The following is a 22,162-nucleotide window of genomic DNA, read 5'->3' on the forward strand; positions in this document are numbered from 1 at the left end:
ATTCCATTTTGTAACCCCATTTCTTGAGGTTGGCTCTGCATCTCGTGGTGCCAGAGTGCAGTCTGTTCAGCGCCTCCCAAGTCGCCCAGTTTTCTGTGTGCCCAGGGGGGAGTCTCTCATTTGGTATCAGCCACTGATTGAGGTTCTGGGTTTGAGCCTGCCACTTTTGGACTCTCGCTTGCTGAGCAGCATAATATGCTTTTCACCTCTTTGAGTCTTCTATAACCTAAGAGAGGATTCTGTACACCAGGCTTTAAAGGACATCTACAGAAACCTGGTTTGGTTATCACAGTAATTAACTGATTATTTTGTGTACTCCCTTTCTTTCACTGGTTATAAATCTGTTTTGTGAGGGAAATACTGTTTGATGAAAACTCTGTTTGCTGCAGCAGAAACTGCTTTTTGAAAAACTAGAAGTCAATCACAAAACTGCTGCAGGTGACCTGAAGAGGCATATGATCTTAAATTCTGTCACTTTGGCTGGATCTACAGTGCCTTACATCCCAGTATCTGATCCCAGATTATCTGTTTTGAAGTGAATTATATGAGTCTACATTTCCAGATTGGCAGATAATCTGCAATTAGATCCTGAGATATAGGGCAGTGTAGATCCAGCCTTAGTGGTTGTTTATGTATTGCTAAACCATAATTTGGTATTAATAAGAGAGTGCAGCCCCCATCTTCTATGGACCCATTATAAGTCTCCTGATTTTATGCAAAATTTATCAAACCATAGTGAAGTACACTGATGTTCTACTGATACAAATAAGGGAAACTTTTAGTTTTTGTTTATAGTTTTATGCACATCATAAGAAATTATTTTTTCTGTTGTCACAGAAAAGATTTCTAAAAAATAACAGTATTTTCTTTATGAAATTAAAAAATTAATTTTAATTTGCCATCAAAGTGAGATATTACCAGAAACAGATGCAGCATTTTCAGACTAGAAACAAGAGGCACAAAATATGGAGTTCAATTTCTCTGGTGCAACGTCTCCATTGTCATATAAGCATCAACTCCAGTACTTGATTGCAGCTTCATTACCATAGGTCAATGAAGAGTGAAGATCTGTGGCTCTTCAAATGCTTTTGGATCATGTAATCCCTCATAATGGCCTAGTCTGGCTAGGGCTGGTGGGAGATGTGGACCAAACACATCTGGAAGGCCACAGCTGTCCATGTATGGTCTTGGTCTTGCTTGTACTAACTCCGCTTAGACTAAGTGCTTTGTTAGTGTTTTCAGAATGGCATACATCTGCACTTTTGTATACATCTATAGGACTTAAGGTTGTGCAAATGGGATGCCTGAAATGGACTCAGGTCGAAGAGCTAGAAAGACATCTTCTATGAGACAACTTTACTTTCAGAAGGTATCTATGCCTGACTATGTAGCATTTAGGAGAGCACTGGGGATGCCATAGGGGCAGTAATAGAAACACATCTTCTGTTGGTCAGTTGAACATATCTAAATATGGAACCAGTAGCATGACTATGATACTCTATATCTTACACTATTTTAAAATTATTTTATTACTATCCTATTTTGACTAACACATCTGTTAGTGGAACCTAGGCCCTCTTTTTTGTCACAGGTCTACTATGGCTAATATTTAAGATATTTATTTCCAGGGCCCATTCATATTGATTAACATTTTAGACATGAAGCTGATTTTTTTGCCAAATTCTAACTAGTCAAGTGCTAAGGAGACGCTGTTGATATTTTTATTGGTTCTGTATGGTTTTTATATTGTACGGTAAATGCTTTTAATTGTATTTTATGGTATTGGGGCATCGAATTGTTGCCGACTATAAACCGCCTTGAGTCACCTTCAGGCTGGGAAATGCGGTATACAAATATGGTAAATAAATAAATAAATAAATAACCCCATAGTATATTTTGAAAGACATTTCCCATATAGTCTCAGAATGTGTTCCTAAAGCTGGAATTTTAAAAATTAAGTATTCTCCAGTCATGTCTTTTGGCACTGTTATCTTATAAAAAGAAAAGTTCATTTTGTAGGCCTATATATAAAATATGGACTGAGAAACCACTGTATATTTTGGGCTTATAAAGGAAGTAATGGCATGTAAACCATGATTTAAAAGATTTGCTCATCTCTTATGGAAATTGATTTTTAACAGGCCCGTCCTTGAAATCACTTTATTATGAATTACTTTTGTTATTGTTTGGATATGGGTCCATAGATCAACATTTTATGCTTCCTTGAAATCACTTCATTATGAATTACTTTTGCTATTGTTTAGATATGGGTTCATAGATCAACATTTTATGCTTCCTTAGGGAAAGCATAAGCAAGCCAGCCCCTGGGGGTGTGAAGAAGTTCGTTGGCTGATAGTTCACACTGCTATAACTGTCCTAAGAAATAGTATTTTAAAATTGACACCATCAGGTTAATGGTATGTTCCTCTAGTGTGCACTGTCTGAAGAAATTATATTTTAACTAAAGATCGCTTGCATTTCTGTGTGAAGGGTTTTTTTTGTAGACACAAGCAGAAAAGTTGGTTACAACAGACTAGTATTGAATAGATATGTGACAAAGTCAGTATCAGAAGAACATGATTGCATTGCAGAGTAAACTGTGCCTCTCAAATGTGCTGGTAAATTTTGAAAGGTCTATTATCTTTACAAGTCTCTCCAGGGTATTTATTTTGTCTTTTATTTGTTGCAATTTTTAGTTACATGCATAAGTTAGCTTAGCATACAGAAAAACTTCAGATGAGCTTCTCGTTGATTTTTCTGGAACAGCATCAAGTTATGTTGTTGTTTCAAAAAACAGATAATACTTACCGTCTTCCAGTTATAACAGGCAAAAGGTCATCTGATTTGGCTTCTGTTATTTTAAACATAACTTTTTGCAAATCCGATATTCCCACAGCCATGTCTTCTAGCATTCCAATTTCCTCACCTACACAGAAGAGAAAATGCATTTCAAACTAAAACAAGAAAACAACATGACTAACAAGGGCATTTAAATTAAAATGATCTAAATTTGGGTGTCAGCATTTAATGTTGAGCAATCATATCCACTTTCATCATGTGATTGCACAAGAAAGTCCAGAACACTGAAGGACAGAGCAACATTCTCCATAATTAGTTTAACCATTTATTATCATTTCACTCTTAAACAACAGACATGTCTCTAACTATTTTAATGCACAAGTGATAATATTTTGTCTATGAAAAGCTTTTACTATATAACCTCTAATGCATTCATATTCATTTCATTTTTGCTGTTGTTTGTTTTAAAGAACCAGTGCGAGTATTTTCTGTTCTGTTGCCTGTTTGGGTTACTTATCCATGATAGCAAACATATTATATGCACTGGTGCATCCCCAATACTGCAATATCTGTTTATTTCCATTGTGAAGCAAAAGTGGTGAGAAATGATTAACATTTTCAGTCAAGTAAATCTGCTTTACTCAATGAACTGTGTGATAGACCTGTGCCTAAGAAATTGGACAACTTGTTATGTGAATTTTGTTAACTTCAATGTGTGCCCATGTGTAATGTTCATGGCAAAAATCACAAATATGTTCCCAACCTGCCTTCTGCAAAAAGTATACATTGGTGCTTATTGTTGGTTTGCATCATAACATTGAGTGTATAGGGTCTTCCGGAATCAAACTTCATATGCAGCGAGATAAGTGTCTCCTCTCCGCTGTTGGAATGCCATCCCCCAGAGCTACTTCTGGTGAAACTATGTTGTGGCATGGGGGCCCAAAGGAGTCAGGTGTACACCCAATTCCTTATAGAACAAAGCAAGAGGAGCCGAAGAGGAAGTGGGGACAGACTGGAAAACACTGAGAGAAGGGAGACTATAGACCCTGAAGGTAGGGAACACTTCAATAGTTAACTCCGCTGCCCCACGATTCCCCCGCTCTCCCCCACTCTCCCCCTAGATGTCTGATTAGGTCCTAAATGTTGTCATGAATACACTGCATGCAGCTATGTCTGTCCTTTTTCAGAAGTCATCAAAAACACAATACAAGGTGTGTGGGTGAGGCTATAATTCTTTGCTCCTTGTACACTTTAAAAAAAAGGCTCCATATGCTTCAATCTTGTCTTTCCCTGTGTAAATTGCAAAACTTGTGCCCTCTTCCCTTCTAATCTATGTTTTAGAGCACCTGTGGGTCCCCAAGTGTTTTGTCTTACAACTTCCAGAAATCCCAACCAGTTTACTAGCTGTTAGGATTTTTGAGAGTTGAAGACCAAAACATCTCGGGACCCACAGATTGAGAACCATTATTTTATAGTGACCTGCCCTGCATGGTCTGTTTTAGGTTTCCTGTACTCACTTGTACTCTCTCAAGAGCAGGATAAAAGAGCAGATTATGTAGTAGATAGTAAATGTAACTTTTCTGACATTTTGGGGAACAAGCAACAGAAAAGTGACAAGATTTTGCATATCAATGATCAGATATTTATATAGGTTTACAGATTGCAAAGGAGCTAACGTAGTGTAGTGGTTAAAGCATTAACTTATGACTCTGGAGAACGGGGTCCGAATACCTGCTCACCAATGAAACTCACTGGGTGACTTTGGGTAGGTCACACTCTCTGAGACTCAAAGAAAAGCAATGGAAAACCTTTTCTGAACTAATGTTGTCAAGAAAACTTTGTGATAGTATCTCCATAGGTCAGAAATTACTTGAAGGCCAATAACAACAACATAATCAGAAAGGGTTACCAGTGAAGCTTATAGATAATAAAATTACCTATAATGTTACTAACAAAAATATAGTTTGTATTAAAAAAAATTACTAATTCAGTACAAACAAAAACTGAAGTCAGCTTGCATACTGGCTTCTGTAAATGACTGTACAAAACACTATTTCTGAGAGATGGAAAACTTTTCGAGAAGATATAAATTATACTGAGAAGGGCTCATACTGTAAGGATGAATAGCTAGAAACCAATGAGTCAACATCTATTCACACAACAAGCTATTTGTATCTCAGCCATTATAAAGTCAAGGTACAGGCTATAAAACACAGCAAGGGAAACAACAATAATAACAAACTACTTGACATTCCAAAGGCCTTCTGAAAATAACATAATACTAAACATGTTTACTCAGCCCAAGTTGAACTAATAGATCTTACCATTTCACATAACTGGAATTGCAAAAACAGCACAAAAGCGATACATAAATATTCAGGAAACGTCAAATAATAAAATAGGGATACAGCTCTAGAATTCTTTAAAATGATTATTGTTGACTCATGATGTTGAAATAAGAACATATTTAATAAAACTCATGATTTCAGATTTTCACAATGTTTGAATGCAGCTGTATGAACTCAATACTTACTATATGTGCTGAGGAGTCCTTCATACTGAACAATTAACCCCACTGTATGAAGCTGCTGCAGGAAGCCTGGGTCATGTAAACTAGAGTGCAATTTGATTATAAATCCACAGACCAATCCAGCAAGCTAGAATAATGACCAAAGCCATACAGAGATATTAGTTGCATTAGCAAGACTTATGGAGAGAAAAACATCAGTTCACAAGATGACACAAATGAATCTTCAATAAATCCTGTTTCTAAATAAATATTGGAAGGTACTATCCATCAACACAGGGGTGACCAGACCAAGACCCAGATTCCTGTGAACACCAGCCTCCACAATATTTCCTCACAGGACCATGCAAAATGGTGACATTTTGAAAATGTCTGCAAAAAATTAAGGACATTTGGGGTAGATGAGGTTCTGTGATTTTAGGGCAAAAACTGTCTGTAAATCATGTCATTTTAAAAATTGGAGTGGTTGGGGCTTTGGGAGATTGGTAGACATCTTCAAGAGGTCTACAAAAAGGGGCTGTATGGCACAGGCCACAGACTTTTCTCATCCCTCATATAAAACCTTCCTTTCTAAATAATAATATAGAAGGAGAATAAACATTACAGATTAAAACAGTGTTTCTCAACTTGGTGGGTCGGGACCCCTGGGGAGTCGTGAGGGGTTGTCAGAGGGGTCACCAAAGACCATCAGAAAACACTGTATTTTCTGTTGATCATATAATCTCTGCCCCAGGGGAAGGCAAAGGCAACCCCTCTTTCAATGAATCTTCCCAAGAAAAATCTCAATTTTCTTAACACTTCTCCATTCTCTAATTTTCAAATCATTTATGTCTTAACAGATACACAGTTAAATACACTTTTTAATAAGAAAGCACTCATTGGAACATGTGACCTGGACATACCGATTTCTAGATCAACATTTTCATAACTATGTTACATTGAGTCTCTGTTGTGATTATTCATAGCAAAAGATGTAGGCTGGCATTCACTATTGCAGTTATGAACATGTAAACTAAAGCTATTAATCAACAACTAATCTATAATTCATGATCCCTATGTAGTCACAATCCTGGGATTTGGAGTTTGGTGAGATATCGGATCACTACAAATCTCAGGATTTCATAGCATAAAACCAGTGGGAAAAAGTACCATCTTTCTGTATTTTGACTGGTCATGATTGTGCCACTAAGTTGATGTCTTCAGAAAACAGTTATTTTCTGCTTTGCTATTTGGAATGCACACTATGCTTTTATATGGCTATGGAAACTAACATGGGCTTGCTCGGTGAAATCTCAAAACATTTCAAATTTATGAAATGGAAGAAGCACCTACAGCTTGACTGAAGACAATATCTCTTCTTAGGGTCAGCATTAAACACTGTGGCAAACTACACGCAAGTTCCTGAAGCAGAACAAAAGACATTGATTGCTTTGCTCTTGTCACCACCTCTCCAATACAGTCTTTCAATGTAACAGTGAGTGGATACAGCTGTTCATACCAGTCACCTGGAACAAAATACGAAAATTAAAAATAGTGATCGAAGTACAGAAAGTGTCCATCTTAGACCTAAGTTAGAAAATGAGGGAAGAAAGCCTCACTGTCATACACATATATCTAATGGGCACATGCCTATTTGTAAGGACTCAAATGTAATTTTCTCTCACTTTGCTCTTCTTGTCTCATCACACTAAAGGAAAAATCCACTTAAAATCCAGTTTCTGCCTCCTGCACAATTATGGGGTTTGTGGGTTTGTAGTTTACCGGGGGAGGAGGGGGGTCCTTTAACAGCCTCACTAAACTACACACCCCAGAATTCTGCAGGGACAGAAACTGGATTTTAAGTGGATTTTTCTCTCTAGTGTGATTTTTTTTGTCGTGTCAGGACCAACCGCTCCTGTTGTGAGAAAATTGGCCGTCTGCAAGGACGTTGCCCAGGGGACGCCTGGATGATTTTTGATGTTTTATCATCCTTGTGGGAGGCTTCTCTCACGTCCCCACATGAGCTGGAGCTAATAGAGGGAGCTCATCCGCCTCTCCCCGGATTTGAACCTGCAACCTGTCAGTCTTCAGTCCTGTCGGCACAGTGCTTTAACCCACTGCACCACTGGGGGCTCTCTAGTGTGGTGAAGTACAGCAGCTCATTTAAGGATGCTCTAATTCTAATTACATATTGTAGCTGCACTCGCTAGAGGAGTTGGGAGCAACAGCCCCCAACAATAACTTTTTCAAGCCTTTGGAAAAAATATCCAAATTTGAATGGTAGAGCAGACTAGAAGGAAGTAAAAGCAACCTCCATCCCATATGACTGAAGTGTTTTCTCAAATGATTGAAATACTGTGCACAACATTTCTAGTCAAGGTTTTAAAAATTATACAGGTGAATCTCTTTAATATGAAGTCAAATACTAACTTTTAAAAATAAAGCTCCAGTATATTCGGGACTACAATATGTCTACTGGCAACAAAAGGACACGATGAAGCAGAAGTTGTCACAGATAGTCTTGAGAAATAGCTGAGCCAAAACAGTAACATATTTGGTTCCGACACTGATTAGGAAACATGCCAGTTTTTAACATATTGTTGTTTTGGTACCAATGTCAATATATATTTTTAAATGCCAATTTCTCCACTCTACTATGCCTTAATAGAGTTCAACAAGAAGTACAGTGCTAATGTTACTTAACAAACATTTAGTTCTTATCAAATTTCTCTCTTCCACTATTTTGTTTCTATAGAAAAACAACTGAGCATGATAGGGGCAGGATGAAGGGGAAAGGACCTATAACCAGTGTTGTCATTTAGCTATGAAGTTTCTTGTCTATGCTATCACCATGAACTTCTTCAACTAGTCTTTTTTGCTCTGTTGCTTTCCATCTGCTGTCTCCTGAAAGCACCATTTCATGGAGAAGTGAAGAAAACTCATTGAAGTAAGTGGTGACTACAGCAGAGAGAAAATGCTCAGAGTCCTCCTCAATCAAGCCAAGTAGATTATCTCTTGAATGAACTATGTGTACCGACAGTAGATGGAGGACCTTTCTGACATTAAGTCATTATGAATTTACAAGCACAATAAGGAAAAGCGTGTGTGTGGGGGGGGGGGGGGGGGGGGAGAAAAACCAATGATATTATTTATGTTACCACTGGTTATATTGCTTTTTCTGAACTCGCTGTCATTGATACAACCATCACTATTTCATTATATCACTGTTACTGGTTTCACAGATGTAACCATATGGAGTTTGTGACCATTAGTGATTTGTATTCAAACCAACAATTAAGAATCAGTGAGTATTGTTGAATAAAGTGATATGTTCCAAGCACTTGTAAACGATGCTATTGTATCCTTTTGATGGCAATTTAATTCAGTTAGTTTATTTGGAATTGCTCCCAGATCATCTATCACTACAGCTTGACTGCAAGAACAGCAATCAGCTACTAAACTGCTATTTTATTTCTATTATTGTTATGAGTATTATTATCAATCCCACAAATGTTATGGGTTGGTCAGTGACAACATCTAATTAAGATTTCAAAATAGGTAGTATGATACCATCTACTTTTATAAGAAACCCTGTATAGCAGCATTTCTCAACCTCAGGGTCGGGACCTCTGGGGGAGGCTCACGAGAGGGTGTCAGAGGGGTTAGCAAAGACCATCAGAAAGCACAGCATTTTCTGTTGGTCATGGAGGATCTGGCCCAATTCTATCGGTGGGGTTCAGAATGCTCTTTGATTGTAGGTGAACTATAAATCCCAGTATCTACAACTCCCAAATGTCAAGGTCTATTTTCCCCAAACTCCACCAGTATTCACATTCAGACATATTGAGTATTTGTGCCAAGTTTGGTCCAGATCTATCATTGCTTGGATATAGGTGAACTACAACTCAAGGCCAATGCCTACCAAACCCTCCCAGTATTTTCTGTTGGTCATGGGAGTTCTGTATGCCAACTTTAGTTCAATTCTATCATTCAGAATGGTCTTTGATTGTAAGTGAACTATAAATCCCAGCAACTACAACTCCCAAATGACAAAATCAATCCCCCTCCAACCAGTATTAAAATTTGGGCAAATCGGGTATTTATGCTAAATTTGGCCCAATGAATGAAAATGCATTATACATATCAGATATTTACATTACCATTCATAACAATAGCAAAATTACAGTTATGAAGTAGCAATGAAAATATTTTTGGTTGGGGGTCACCACAACATGAGGGACTGTATTAAGGTGTCACGACATTAGGAAGGTTAAGAACTGCTGCTGTGAAGTGTTTTCCCCCAAATGATAATACTGATGTGCTAATAAATACAGCTGAATAAAAAAGGAATATTCAATTACAAGTTTTAATCAGTAGCATAAAGCAGATTGCTTCTCATCAATCCAGTTCTCCTCATCATGGCTTCCCAACACCTGAGATACAGGTTTCTCAACCATTTTTGAATACTTCCAAATATTTTCTCTAGTGTGCTATCCAACTGCTATCCTCAGCAGCTAAATCATGAATATATGTTATATTATAAAACCAGTAATGTAGTACCATGCACCCAATTCACTGACATCCTAAGGAAAATTACAGTGTGGTATAACATTTCATGTAACATTTAAAGTGGAAAGAGATATTTTGAGATCAAATGCACTACTATCACTGCATCATACAGGGCATGCATAATTGCTTTCTCTGGAAATTGTCCAGGAGAAATGAAAAGATTTGCACAAGGCATGTGTTCTTTCCTAAAATCTCCTGGTATAATCTCAAGATCTCACAGTGTTCAAACATTTAAAAGTCCAAGGGCAATGACCCCTCAACTCTTATTTATATACCGTAATAATCCAAATCGTACTGTGTCATAAGCAGAGAGCAGACAGATAAGCAAACAGGTCAAGATTATTCAAGCAAGATAGCCTATGGTGTGCAGTCTTAGTCTTATCTCTCTCAAACAGCAGACCAAGTGGTAACTGGTTAAGAACTGTGTCTCAGTTCTTAACTATAGCTTTCAGGTGAGAGTTTACTTTATATTATGCTCCTTTATGGAGGGGTTTGGACTACAAACAAAAACTAGCACAAGAAGAAGGCTAGCCCAGAAATATACTCTTCATGCTTAATTGTCCATGTTCACTACCCGAGTTTTCCTAGATCAGTGGTTCCTAAACTGTGAGCTATGGACCACCAGTGGGCCATGAGGATGAAAATCTGGTCTGCGAGTCTCCTTCCTCTTTCTTTATTTTATTTCTGCTCATTTCACGCCACCTGCTATTCCTTCCCTGTCACTGACCATGGTATATGTTCTGTATCAGAAACTAGAACTGATGTGATCTATCCAATGCAATTTTCAGAATCAGTACCCCAAACCGAATCTAAACTTGATTCATAACCCTTTTGGTACTAATGTTGGAGAGTTGTCCCTGGTCAAAGTAGTCCATGGTCAAAGTGGTTCCTGGTCAAAGTAGTCCATGGTCAAGTGGTCCCTGGTCAAAAAAAGGTTGGGAACCACTGTCCTAGATGGAGAATATGCAGATAAATTAAAAAAAATATGAGTTTGAAATGATATAGTTGAGACAGAGATTTACTACAATCATCTGCTCTTTGTGGAAACCAGGAATGCTTTCATACCACATAGCAGTTCTAGTGCTATGATTTCATATTAACTGTCAAGGCAACACCTTACGATCTCTTAGGATGTGATTTTCAGTGAGATATATTGAGAATTATCTGTTCAACAACTGTACTGCCTCCCCAAACAATGCATACCAGGATACCACAGTATGTTGCCATGACAGTTAAAATGGAATTATACAATGCCATAATCATTTACTCACTATGATCTATCTAAAATGCCATGTGAGTTAAGAATTTTCTATTTTAAATTAGGATTTTTTTAATTGCCTGATATGTTGCTGCCTACTTAACAATGGATTCTGGAACTCTTTTGTGCACATATGTGAACAATTTCAGATCTGATGGAACAGAAATTAAATGAATGAATGAGCATTTTTAAATAAAACTCAAAGTACAATAGACAACACCACGTGTTTCCTATCTGGAGCTATTTTCTGCCTGAGACTTCAGTGAAACGAATAGCCCAATCTCATGCAATTTGATTCAGTTATTCAAGAAAAACATTGCTATAGATGATAAAATAAACAGTGGAAGGTTTGAGAAGAAACTAGAAAAGAAGAGGAAGCAAACCAAAGAGCAGCCAGAGCCAAGAGCAAATGCAGCAACTGAGGCATTGATGATCCAGTTCTGTTTACTGTCTATCAGTTTCATAAATATTAAGTATTGCCTCACTATGATATCACACATTTAAAACCACCCAAGAGTGAGTTAATCTATGCCAAATTAGAGCCTGCTTAATAGTTTCTATAAAAGAAAAAGGGTCAGGAAAAAAGTCCACCAATGACTTGGTGGGCTATATTTAATTTCACTGCATGTTGATTACTGTTTCCTACTCACTTCATTGTAAACAATGCCAAAATAGCTACCAGCTGGGGAATTAAATAGGTCAAAGGATGAAAATGATAGAAGAAGAGATATTGTTTAATCCACCAATTAAGCAAGTAAGAACAGTCTCAAGGAAAGAAGCTGGAATAAACTTCAATATATTACAAAATAATTAGCTGTTACACTTTGAACTTTATGAGCTAAGACTCTTCTTAAAGGTGCAAATAACCTTTATAAAAAACCCATATCTTAGTTTTACTAACACAATATAAAGTCAATTAATGATTTACTTCATGAATGTAATTCCAGTGGAGCCATTACCTAAATTATTTTGAATGGATTAATATCTTCTCCAATATTTACACAGCATTTAGTACAACAGGACCCAACCAGTAAGGGGCTCTTCTGCAGTTGATTATTTTTATTACCTTACTTTATGTTGACTGAAACAACAGTAATTGCTATGATATTTTTTTTTACTGGAGATGAATTCAGATGGAATAACAACTTTGCAATCCTGAAAGTACACAGCATTGCTGGGACTTGCTGCGTAACAGCACAGCCCGTAAACCACTTTTTGGATTCCAGAACTCCACAACCAGCATAATAATGGTAGCAGTGGTAGTAGTAGTAGCGATTATATCTTTTTTCTAAGCTCTGGGTTGAGGTCCTTCGGTCTATGGGATTTTCAAATATCAATTGAATTGTATTGAATGTCTAGGCAAATTAGAATAGTATCCCTGATGTTAAAGAGGTTTCCCAACAACACCTGCAAAGGTATGCACACAAAAACACAATTTGTCACCTGTCAATTAAATAAGAAGTAAGGCTAATGTCAATTATGCAGAGAGTGCAGGCTATAACAGGTGACATCATTAAATGGGATGGCACCAACCATGTGGGTTGGGAGAGAGGAGGGCAAGGAGGGAGGGTCAGCAACCACGTAATGCTGAATGGCCATCTTTGTTCCCTTGGTTCACTGAAGGCTGATGAGGGAGAACTTTGTCCTTCCCAGCTATGGCTGGATTTCTTTATAGCAGATGAACGTGCTCCCTCCCTTGTGAGTGCTCAGACTGGATTCCCTCCAGTCTCTGATCCTCTTTCCCACACACTTACATGGTGTTTCCCCATTTCACTGCCTCTTCTTCAGTATACCCCTTTTCTTAAAACAAGCCATCAGCAACAGCAGCTTGTGTGTTTTCTTACTGTATGCCAAAACACATGCTTTTGTGTTGTGTTCTTTGATCTGTGATGATAAATATGGGTTTAATTTGCAATTCTGACTGCTGAGAGACACATTTCATCCCACTAAATGGACTCAGATCTCTTCCTACTCTTTAGCATTGGGAGCAAGGAACCGGGCACTCTGTGTGTGCACGTGTGCATGTATGTGTGTTCACATGCAAAATCTCAGAATGCAGGAGAGGTAAGGGATATAGATATTTGAAGGCTCTAGTATTTTGGGTACAATATTGTAGTATAGTGAGATATGGAAGGAGACCCATAGGAATGCTACTCTGAGTTATCGCACTAGATGACTCCAGCCCTAGAGACACCACTGCTATTGCTTGCTAACAGTAATTCCACAGCATTATTTTTGTTGTTCTTTTTATGACCAATGTGTCTAAAACAATTTTTATTGTTACTGAGTGTGACAATCTACAAAATGTGTTAAAATTGCTTCAAAGAGGAGAAAATGGCATTCTAAATTCACAGATATGAAAAATATTGTCATTAATTTTCAATATCAAGCAGAAAGTGTGCTGCTGCTTTAGAACATACTTCTTCCTTCAAAACGTATGCTTTCTAACATCTTTATTCTGCAGTGAAATCATAATGTTGTGTTGATGACACCATAGATGGTTACTGTGGAAACAATTTCAGCCTTAAGAAGGACTCCAGGATCAGCTTTTAGGACAGATTACAGAATACTTAGTGAGTAAAATGAGTCAAAGCAAATGTGTGTGTATATATACAATTTTACACACACACATAAATGTAAAATTGTTTACAACACCATAGCTCAAAATTGTTTAAACATGACAACTATATCACTGTAGTCATCATCGTCATCATCGTCGTCATCATTTATAGCCCACATTTTTCCAATAATGGGATTCAAGGTGGCTATAAACATTTTGAAGGCAATACATGACCAAATCAGTTTTTTACAGAGCTGAACCAAGAGCTCTTTTTAGGACTGTATACTGACTAGTCCCTTTGAGGGCTCCAGGAAGGCTGTAATCACTAACAAGGTCCAGCATTCCCAATGTAGCCAAAGACTAGCAGATGGGGAAGACCTAATGAGGACACATCTTTTCTGGTAGTCAAGCCCAGAGTGGAGTTTTAGGCACAGAGCAGGCTTAGGCACAACCAGGGCTTCTCCTTCCCAGTTTCATTGATCCCAGTAGAGCCAGAAGCAAAATAAGCAACAAGAGAAAGGAAGAAATTTAGTCTAACCAAAACATAACTAGGAAGCAAGGGGAGATTATCATTAAGTGATCTGGGTAAATGTGGGGCAATGGATGCATGCCTTGTTGAGTGTTCACATGTGTTTGACAAATGAATAAGCAAAAGAAATCAATCATAATAAATTTGCCCCCTGAACACTTAGCCATCTCTTTATCTCCTTTCAGGAACTAATCTAATCCTGCAATTTGGGTTATCTACCCAAGTTAATTGGGTCCGACATTTGCTGAGCGATATAATAAGCCAAACTGATCAACAGTGTAAGACTCCATTCTTCGGGAAGGTGCCAAAGGGCAAGAATTTGCAAAAGGCTAAAAGGAAACAATCATTCCTGCCAAGCGCCAGGGGCCAGAACAGATGGCCCACGAATTGTCACTGGGCAAGGCAGGCCTGACAATTCTACACAGGATATTGGTACTGGATCAACCTGCAGCTTCCTCTGCCAGAAAATCTCCAGCTGGGGATAAGAACGGTTCTGCATCCCTTGACACCCCCACATGTTGGCAAAACTTGTGCCGCAATGGGATCAGCAACTAGCCAACTGGCAGGAGAGAAGGCACACGGAGCAACTGGCAGGTGGAGCAAAGGAGCCATGGGGTATTGCCACGGGCTAGTGGAAGGCAGAAAGGAGAAGAGGGAGGCATGCTCATTCTCCATCACAAAGCTCAGTTGATGATGACTCATGGAGCACAGAAAGGGATATGGGACCAGTGAAGAGACCAGCCAAAAAAAAAAGTAGTAGTAGTAATACCAGGATAGCCAACAGAAACAAAGGAAGACTGCCAGGAGGTGAGATGAGTCAAGCAGTTTAGATATATCCAGTGACAACTTTATCACACTGGAGAAAAAATCCATTTAAAATCCGGTTTCTGCCTCCTGCAGAATTCTGAGGTTTGTAGTTTTATGAAGCTGATAAAGGCTCCTCCCTAAACTACAAATTTCAGAATTCTGCAGGAGGCAGAAACTGGATTTTAAGTGGATTTTATCTCTAGTGTGATGAATAAGTCTCTTCATCTGATGGCTTTGAAAATGGAAAGTACTGACTTTAGGGGTGGACATTCCAGGCCTTCCCACATGTACTTTACGCAGAAAGGCCTTGAATTGTATTTTAGTCTGCTAGTTTTATTTGAAATTGCTCTTTGTATTAGTTTTTCTTTTTACATTGTATTATTTCTTTTGTTCTCTTTACGATTTTGAGAACACTGCACGGTTAGGTAGCCAAAAAGGATATTAAATAAATAGAAGTTAAGGTATTTGGCATGTGAATATCGATTTTCTTGGCAAATATGTTACAACGATCTAAAAAAGCAGTCTTAGATTCTATTCCAATCCAATCCAATCTCATCCCCATTCCCTCTCCATTTGGTCATCTTTTTTTCTGGCACACATAGAAGTCATAGGAAGCATGCATTCAGGACAGAACTATGCACACACATTGCACCCAGGTTTTTTTTAAAGAGACTAGTCTCCAAACCAGGCTACACTCTACACAAAAAACAGATTTCACAGGAAATTTGCTATGAATTTATGTATTGCATGAAAGTGATCATGTATGCAGTGCGCACATGTATGCCTAGGTATGCATGCACACACTGAATAATTGATTTCTGCCACTGCTGGTTTGGCTTGAATCAAAGATGTAATAAGTAGTGAATACTATGAAACAAATCTGCACATAAGCCAAACATGGCACTTAACCTAGTTGAACAATGGTATTCTGCTCTTCTTTGTTATCATTACATTTCTGATATATTTACAGTATTGATTTCTAGCCTACTCTGTCAGGATTAAGACATGAACAAAAGCTTTTAGTGAAAGTATAAGGTCAAGAAAAGGCTAAACAGGAACAACAACAAACAGGACTTCTAGCATCCATCTCTACCCTCACATTGATCAAAATATTTTTTGACATTTGTTATTTTGCCTCCATTTCATTTCCGCTGTATAAGTATAATCATTTAATGGTATGGACTATGCAGCCTCTTGCAGATATAATGGTAAACTATGGTTGTGATATTGTGTTTTCTCTTTTACTTCTCTCCTTTGGGTTAGGTGTTCAATGCTTTCCCTGCCCCATTTTCCATTAGCTACAGTTTAGTGTTATGTCCAAAATGCAAATTATACTAATAGTTTCAGTGCAACATTTAAAACTAATCACAATTTGCCCGTGATCAACAGACTGATGAACTATAGTAAATTAAGGACAGAAGCAAAAATATTTTCCTCAAGGCCAAGTTTTGTTTTATGTAGTTTTGAAGATTAAATTAGGTAGGTGACGTCCCCCATTCTCCATACACTGAGTAAACCGATTTCTGGCATTTGTCATGACTCTTGCCAGCATAGCAGGCGTTATGTAGGGTCCTTGGACGGTTCACATAAACACGGGATTTCAAAAAACCCCATAGAAAAAAATCACAAGGGGCCAAATCTGGAGAGCGGGCTGGCCACTCCAAATCCGCTAAAAAAGTAGGCCTCAACAGCAAAAGCATGCTCCTCACTGTTCCAATGCATGATGGCGACGGAACTGTTTCAGGACAAAACTTTATACTCCCGCCTATCGAACGAGACCACTAGCGCTCCGCTACATCTTCAACTGACTGAATGGAGCGCATTTTAAAAAAGGAAGTTATGCTGCTTAACCCTGTATTTAGCCACTTGTGCTCCATCTATTTTTATCTGTTTTATCCTAATTTATGCAATGCTTTTGATACGAAATAAATAAATTAATCAGTTATAGTAGAATCACAATGATATAATTGTGTCATGCATCTCATCTGACTCATGCTTGGAGTTTGCTTCCTGAAATCACTAATGACCCCAAGATTTGCACAATACAAGATTTGTGTTCTTCTGCTGTCAGAAAGGCTTTTGTTAGAATAACTGTGGAAGGCAGAATTTCTAGTGCATATTTTTGGGTGGTGCAGGGACCTGTAGAGAGAAAGCCCTGTAGTGCTAGCAGAAAACTACAAACATGCTGGTAGACTTCAGTCAAACTTTGTATGCATAAACTGCACAGTTTTTTTTTTATTTTGGCAGCATGCAATTTATTTTGAGAAGGTATTTTGTTTCCCAACAAGCCTGGTTGGCAAGAGTTAAGTGTGTGCACTTGACTCTTCCTGTAAATGCTATTTTCAGGGAAAGCCTAGAGCAGATTAAAATGTATCAGAAACTTCAAAGCAGAACACTGTTCTTTCAAAGAGGTTTTCATGTCGCGCGCACACAAAATGAGCACAGCAAGCAATTCCTGACTATGTGACAGAGATGCAATTTGATAAACACCCTGCTAAAATTTAAGGTCAGATTTCTGCAAAACTGTACTATCAGCATTTTCATCCTCATCTCTCTTTACTTCAATTTTAATTCAGCTTTTAAATGATACAAAAATGTGTTTCTTACCACTTGTGTGAGATGCCACATGTTCAACTGGTGGAGGGTCATTTTCCTTTTCCTTTGTGATGCTGGGTGAGTCTTTTTCAAGCAATCTATCCACCATTGCAATAATGCAGTTTAAACTTTTTCCCACGTTGGCCCACACCCTATCCTGAAAAAAGTATCAGTATCAGTGCTCAACATTTAAAAAAACATAGGAGTAGATTTATTTAGCCTTACTATATTGTAGCACAATGAAAAAGACAGCATAAATATTGCAAAGATAGGGCTTTATTTTATCAAAGATCTTTGCCACTAATTTTGAAGGAGTACAACTAAAAAAAAGTTTAGGAATTGCCACAAGTGAAAGTAGTATAGCAGTGTGGTTCTCAACCTGTGGGTTCCCAGATGTTTTGGCCTACGACTCCCAGAAATCCTAAATGCTGGTAAACTGGTTGGGATTTCTGGGAGTTGTAGGCCAAAACATCTGGGGACCCACAGGTTGAGAACCACTGTAGTATAGCCATGTTAGTCACTTGCAGTAAAACCAAAAAAAATTTGAAGCACTCTAAAGATTATCATGTGTATTGTGATGTAAACAGTCACAGACCACAGTATGCACTTTGTAAAACATTTAAAATACAGTGGGTCCTCAATATCTACGGTGGTTTGATTCCACAACCCCGTATGGATATCAAAATCAGTGGATGCTCAAACCCTGTCATATACAACTCAAATGACATCTCTAATATAAAATGGCAAATAACTCAAACAAGTTATGGGTAAAGCCAGAGGATCGGTGAAATGGTGTGAGCTGTAGTTGGATGAACTTTTGGGTGCAGAACCCATGGATACAGAGGGCCAATTGCACACAGATAGGGTTCAGCTCACATTATTTAAATTTGTTTCCTGTCACAGACCTCAGGACAGGGTAGAGTCAATAAAGCATCTTAAATCAATGTAAATATAATGTAAACAATTTAAATACTATCTTAAAAAAAGGAAAAGTTTAAAATACTAATTTAAAGAAGATAGAAAGAAGATATACACATATGTAAAAAGCTATAGGTACAAATGGATAATGAAAGGGGTTTGCAGGTGGGATACAATGAAGACTGTAAGATACACTGGAAGCAACACCATCAAGTAGATGGAAGTCATGTATATATTTTTGTAAATATGTTTTTTTTCTTTTTTGTTTCCCTCTTTTCCCCTCCGCTCTACATATTTTATTACTATTTCTTTTTTGCTTTTTGTTTTTTTCAATTTATCTTATATATATGGAAAATACTTTATATTGTTTCTTCAATTAAAAAAAATTAAACACAATTTAAAATGCCTTAATAACAATGAAACTTATATTATAACAGAGCAAGGAAAGTGATGATAATTCAGATGAGTGTTAACTTGGTGCCAGAATGAGATCAAAATTGTTGACTCCAAGAAGGTGCATCCGATAGCCAGGGCATCACAGCCAAGAAGGCCTATTCTACTGGGTAGGAAACAGCAAGCTTCATTGGGAGATCTTAGTGTTTGGGAAAATCTATCTCAAATGTTCCTTAATATTTCATAAGATGTTATCTTTCAGACTTTTCCCCAAAACCAATTAAAACAGAGATGATAAACATATACAAATATTTAAGTAAACACCTACTCAAAATATTATGGAAATGTGATTAAAACATCAATAATTAAAAACCATTTGAAGCAAAATGATTAAAATGCCAAAAGATCAGTAAAACAGCACACTTTGCCATCACTTCCCCAAACTTGTTGGAATAGGGGAAAAAAATCCCCTGCTGATGAAAGGGGGAAGCTATTCTAGCCATCCTGAGCCTAGAGGTCTCAATGTGTTTAGAGTATTAATGCCATCACCAGCATTTTGAGCTTAGATTGGAGCATACTGGTTGCCATAACCTGGTTTAAAACTTGCACGGTGTGATTTCTCTCTAATACTGTGTCTGTTTCATTCTTCATTAGCCATAGCTTCTGTTCCCAAGGACAACCTTCCAGAGATAACTGCAGCAACCAATATGGGAAGTTACCAGTGCATGAACTACTGTGGCTGCTTTATCTTTGTCCAATTAGGCCAACCAACTGGCCAAAAGCATGTTAATGAAATGAATAAATCCAGTATGAATTACAAGCTACAAACCTGCTCCTTGCGGGAAAAGTAAGCACATCCAAGGTAGGCCAGGTCCTCAACTTAGAATTAAAACCCTCTAAACTACAGCTTCCTTTATGTCAAGATTCAGTCTCATCCTCATCTACTCCACTATAGTTTCCAGACAACAGGCCAGCATCTTTACAGATTCACACAACTCTGATGACATTAAGAAACAGAGCTGGCTGACATATACAGGTGACATACAATTCTAAGATCCCTGATGACCTCCTCCAATATAAATATTAAACAACATAGGGGATGTATTGGAAATTTATGGTAACCCATAATTAAATGGTCACAGAAATCCCCCAGTTTCCCTTTGAAACCCTGGTTCTCAGGTAAGAGTAAAATCATTATAAGTAATGCCACAAAATGACCAGCTTTTCAATTTCTCCATAATATTTCACCAAACTAAGGGCCCTTCCATACAGCCATACAACCCAGATGATCAAGGCAGGAAATCCCACATTATCTGCTTTGAACTGGAATATATGGCAGTGTGGACTCATATATCCCAGGACCCTTCCACACAGCCCAATATCTCAGAATATCAAGGCAGAAAATCCCACAATATCTGCTTTGAACTGGGTTTTTTGAGTCCACACTCAGGTAATGTGGGATTTTCTGCCTTGATATTCTGGAATATACGGCTGTGTGGAAGTGCCTTTAAAAATGAGAACAGGAATTAAAAAAACAGAGGTCAAAATCGAGGAGGGATGTTATAGTCACAAGTTCTGCCAATTAAATTTAGTCTTCAATTGTAGATCAATGACATTGACAAAATTCAATGAATTGTGACTGACAAGTATTATGGCTACCAGATAATGTCTACCTAGATGTGGGGATAGTAATAGTTCATCTTAGTTTCTGAAAACATCCATACTAGAGAGCATTAATGTCTCTTTCTTGCTTTTGGGATGATCATTATGACCTGCAGATCCCTGTTTTATTTTCTTTTGACAAGATTTTTGAGATTAGCGGATTATTAAAAAAATCAAATGTGTTTTTCCAGATTAAATCATTTATCATGATGCAGTTTAAGCCATCCACTCAATAATATTTTATAGTGAAGTTGTTTGTTTAGAATAAAGGATTTCCATATATTATTTTAAAAAGAATAGTTGCATTTTTGTACACACACACACACACAAAAAAAAAAACACAAATAGCTCTGTATCTTTAAAAAACTGACCACAAGGTCCTGTTCCTGGTAGTGCTCAATAACAAATGGAAAGTAATGTTTAATGGCAAGCACAGATGACACATGGGAAATGTGTTTATGTTTACATAAAGCCAACCAATACCACAGGTTTCTGAACAGCTTGCAGCATGAAATGTAAGAACAACAGGAATTTTATTTTAGTCCACTTCATGTTATTACCCCATAAAATGCATTCTTCTGAAGAGAGTAAGGCCTTTACATGCGTTGAGCCAATGGTGAAGTGCAAGTGCTGGGAAAGTAGAAGGAACTATAGTGCATTAAAGTTTCAAAACCAAGTCAAGATTAAAATAATTGTGTTTACCAAATGTTTCCCAACAAAAGGTCTTATTGGCAAAGGGAGTTAGGAAACATGTTTTATAGAGACAAAGGAGCAAAAGATGCACTGCAGCACTTACTGGGCACAGACGACTTGCACAGTGATATATCAGTCTCAGCCACAATCAGATAACTGTTGCACATGTTGCAGTAATAAATTCACCATATGCTGCAATTAACTTAAATTAGCTGCTGCTCACTGCTATCATTTGAGTAGATGAAGAAATTAACTTACAAAGTCCCCACTATGCCACTATGATATGGTAAAAACACATGGCTGGATTAGAGAGCTAACTGAATTTTCAGTCATTCATTTCTATCCAACCAAGAAGTGCCAAATGAGGATGAATGACGATGATACTGGAATATTTATAAAGTGTGATGAGATGGATAACTACCATATTTACTCAAATCTAGTGTGCCATCTAATGTAATGCACACCTCAATTTTTAAAACCCGGAAACAAACATAAATATTTGATGGTGAATGTAATGAGCAGCTCCAAAAAGTGCACTCTTGGAAATCTGCCTCCTCCCCCAAAATGTGCATTACAGTTGCTGCCTGCTTAAAGATGCTTGTTTAAAAACCAAAGTGTTGGGACACCAAATCTTCCAGCAATTGAAAAGAAAATCAGAGAAATTGGTAACTCTTCCCTCAAGGAGCCTCTCCTGCTTATCCTGGCTCAGCTTCCTTAGGTGTAGGATGTATACTATAGGATGAATACAGCTTGATGCCACTTTAATTGCACTGGCTCAATGCTTTAGAATCCTGGAAGTTTTAGTTCTACAAGCTCTTTACCTTTCTCTGCCTCTCCAAACTATAAATCCTAGGATTCCATACACTGAATAAT

At 37.7% G+C, this 22,162-nt stretch overlaps 1 protein-coding gene across 3 annotated transcripts in view; it reads right to left on the minus strand.

Moving 5' to 3' along the window:
- INPP4B (inositol polyphosphate-4-phosphatase type II B) overlaps positions 1-22,162 on the minus strand; it is a 314,390-nt gene that overhangs the window by 35,814 nt on the left and 256,414 nt on the right. For all 3 annotated transcript variants that reach the window (XM_060778904.2, XM_067468684.1, XM_060778903.2), the window contains 4 exons: positions 17,636-17,780; positions 6,659-6,831; positions 5,333-5,456; positions 2,809-2,926 (listed from right to left, as the gene is read on the minus strand). In XM_060778904.2, coding sequence (XP_060634887.2) covers positions 2,809-2,926; positions 5,333-5,456; positions 6,659-6,831; positions 17,636-17,780 — 560 coding nt within the window. The remainder of the gene's footprint in view (positions 1-2,808; positions 2,927-5,332; positions 5,457-6,658; positions 6,832-17,635; positions 17,781-22,162) is intronic.

The sequence above is a fragment of the Anolis sagrei genome, chromosome 5, assembly GCF_037176765.1.
Source record: "Anolis sagrei isolate rAnoSag1 chromosome 5, rAnoSag1.mat, whole genome shotgun sequence".
Lineage (NCBI taxonomy): Eukaryota > Metazoa > Chordata > Lepidosauria > Squamata > Dactyloidae > Anolis > Anolis sagrei.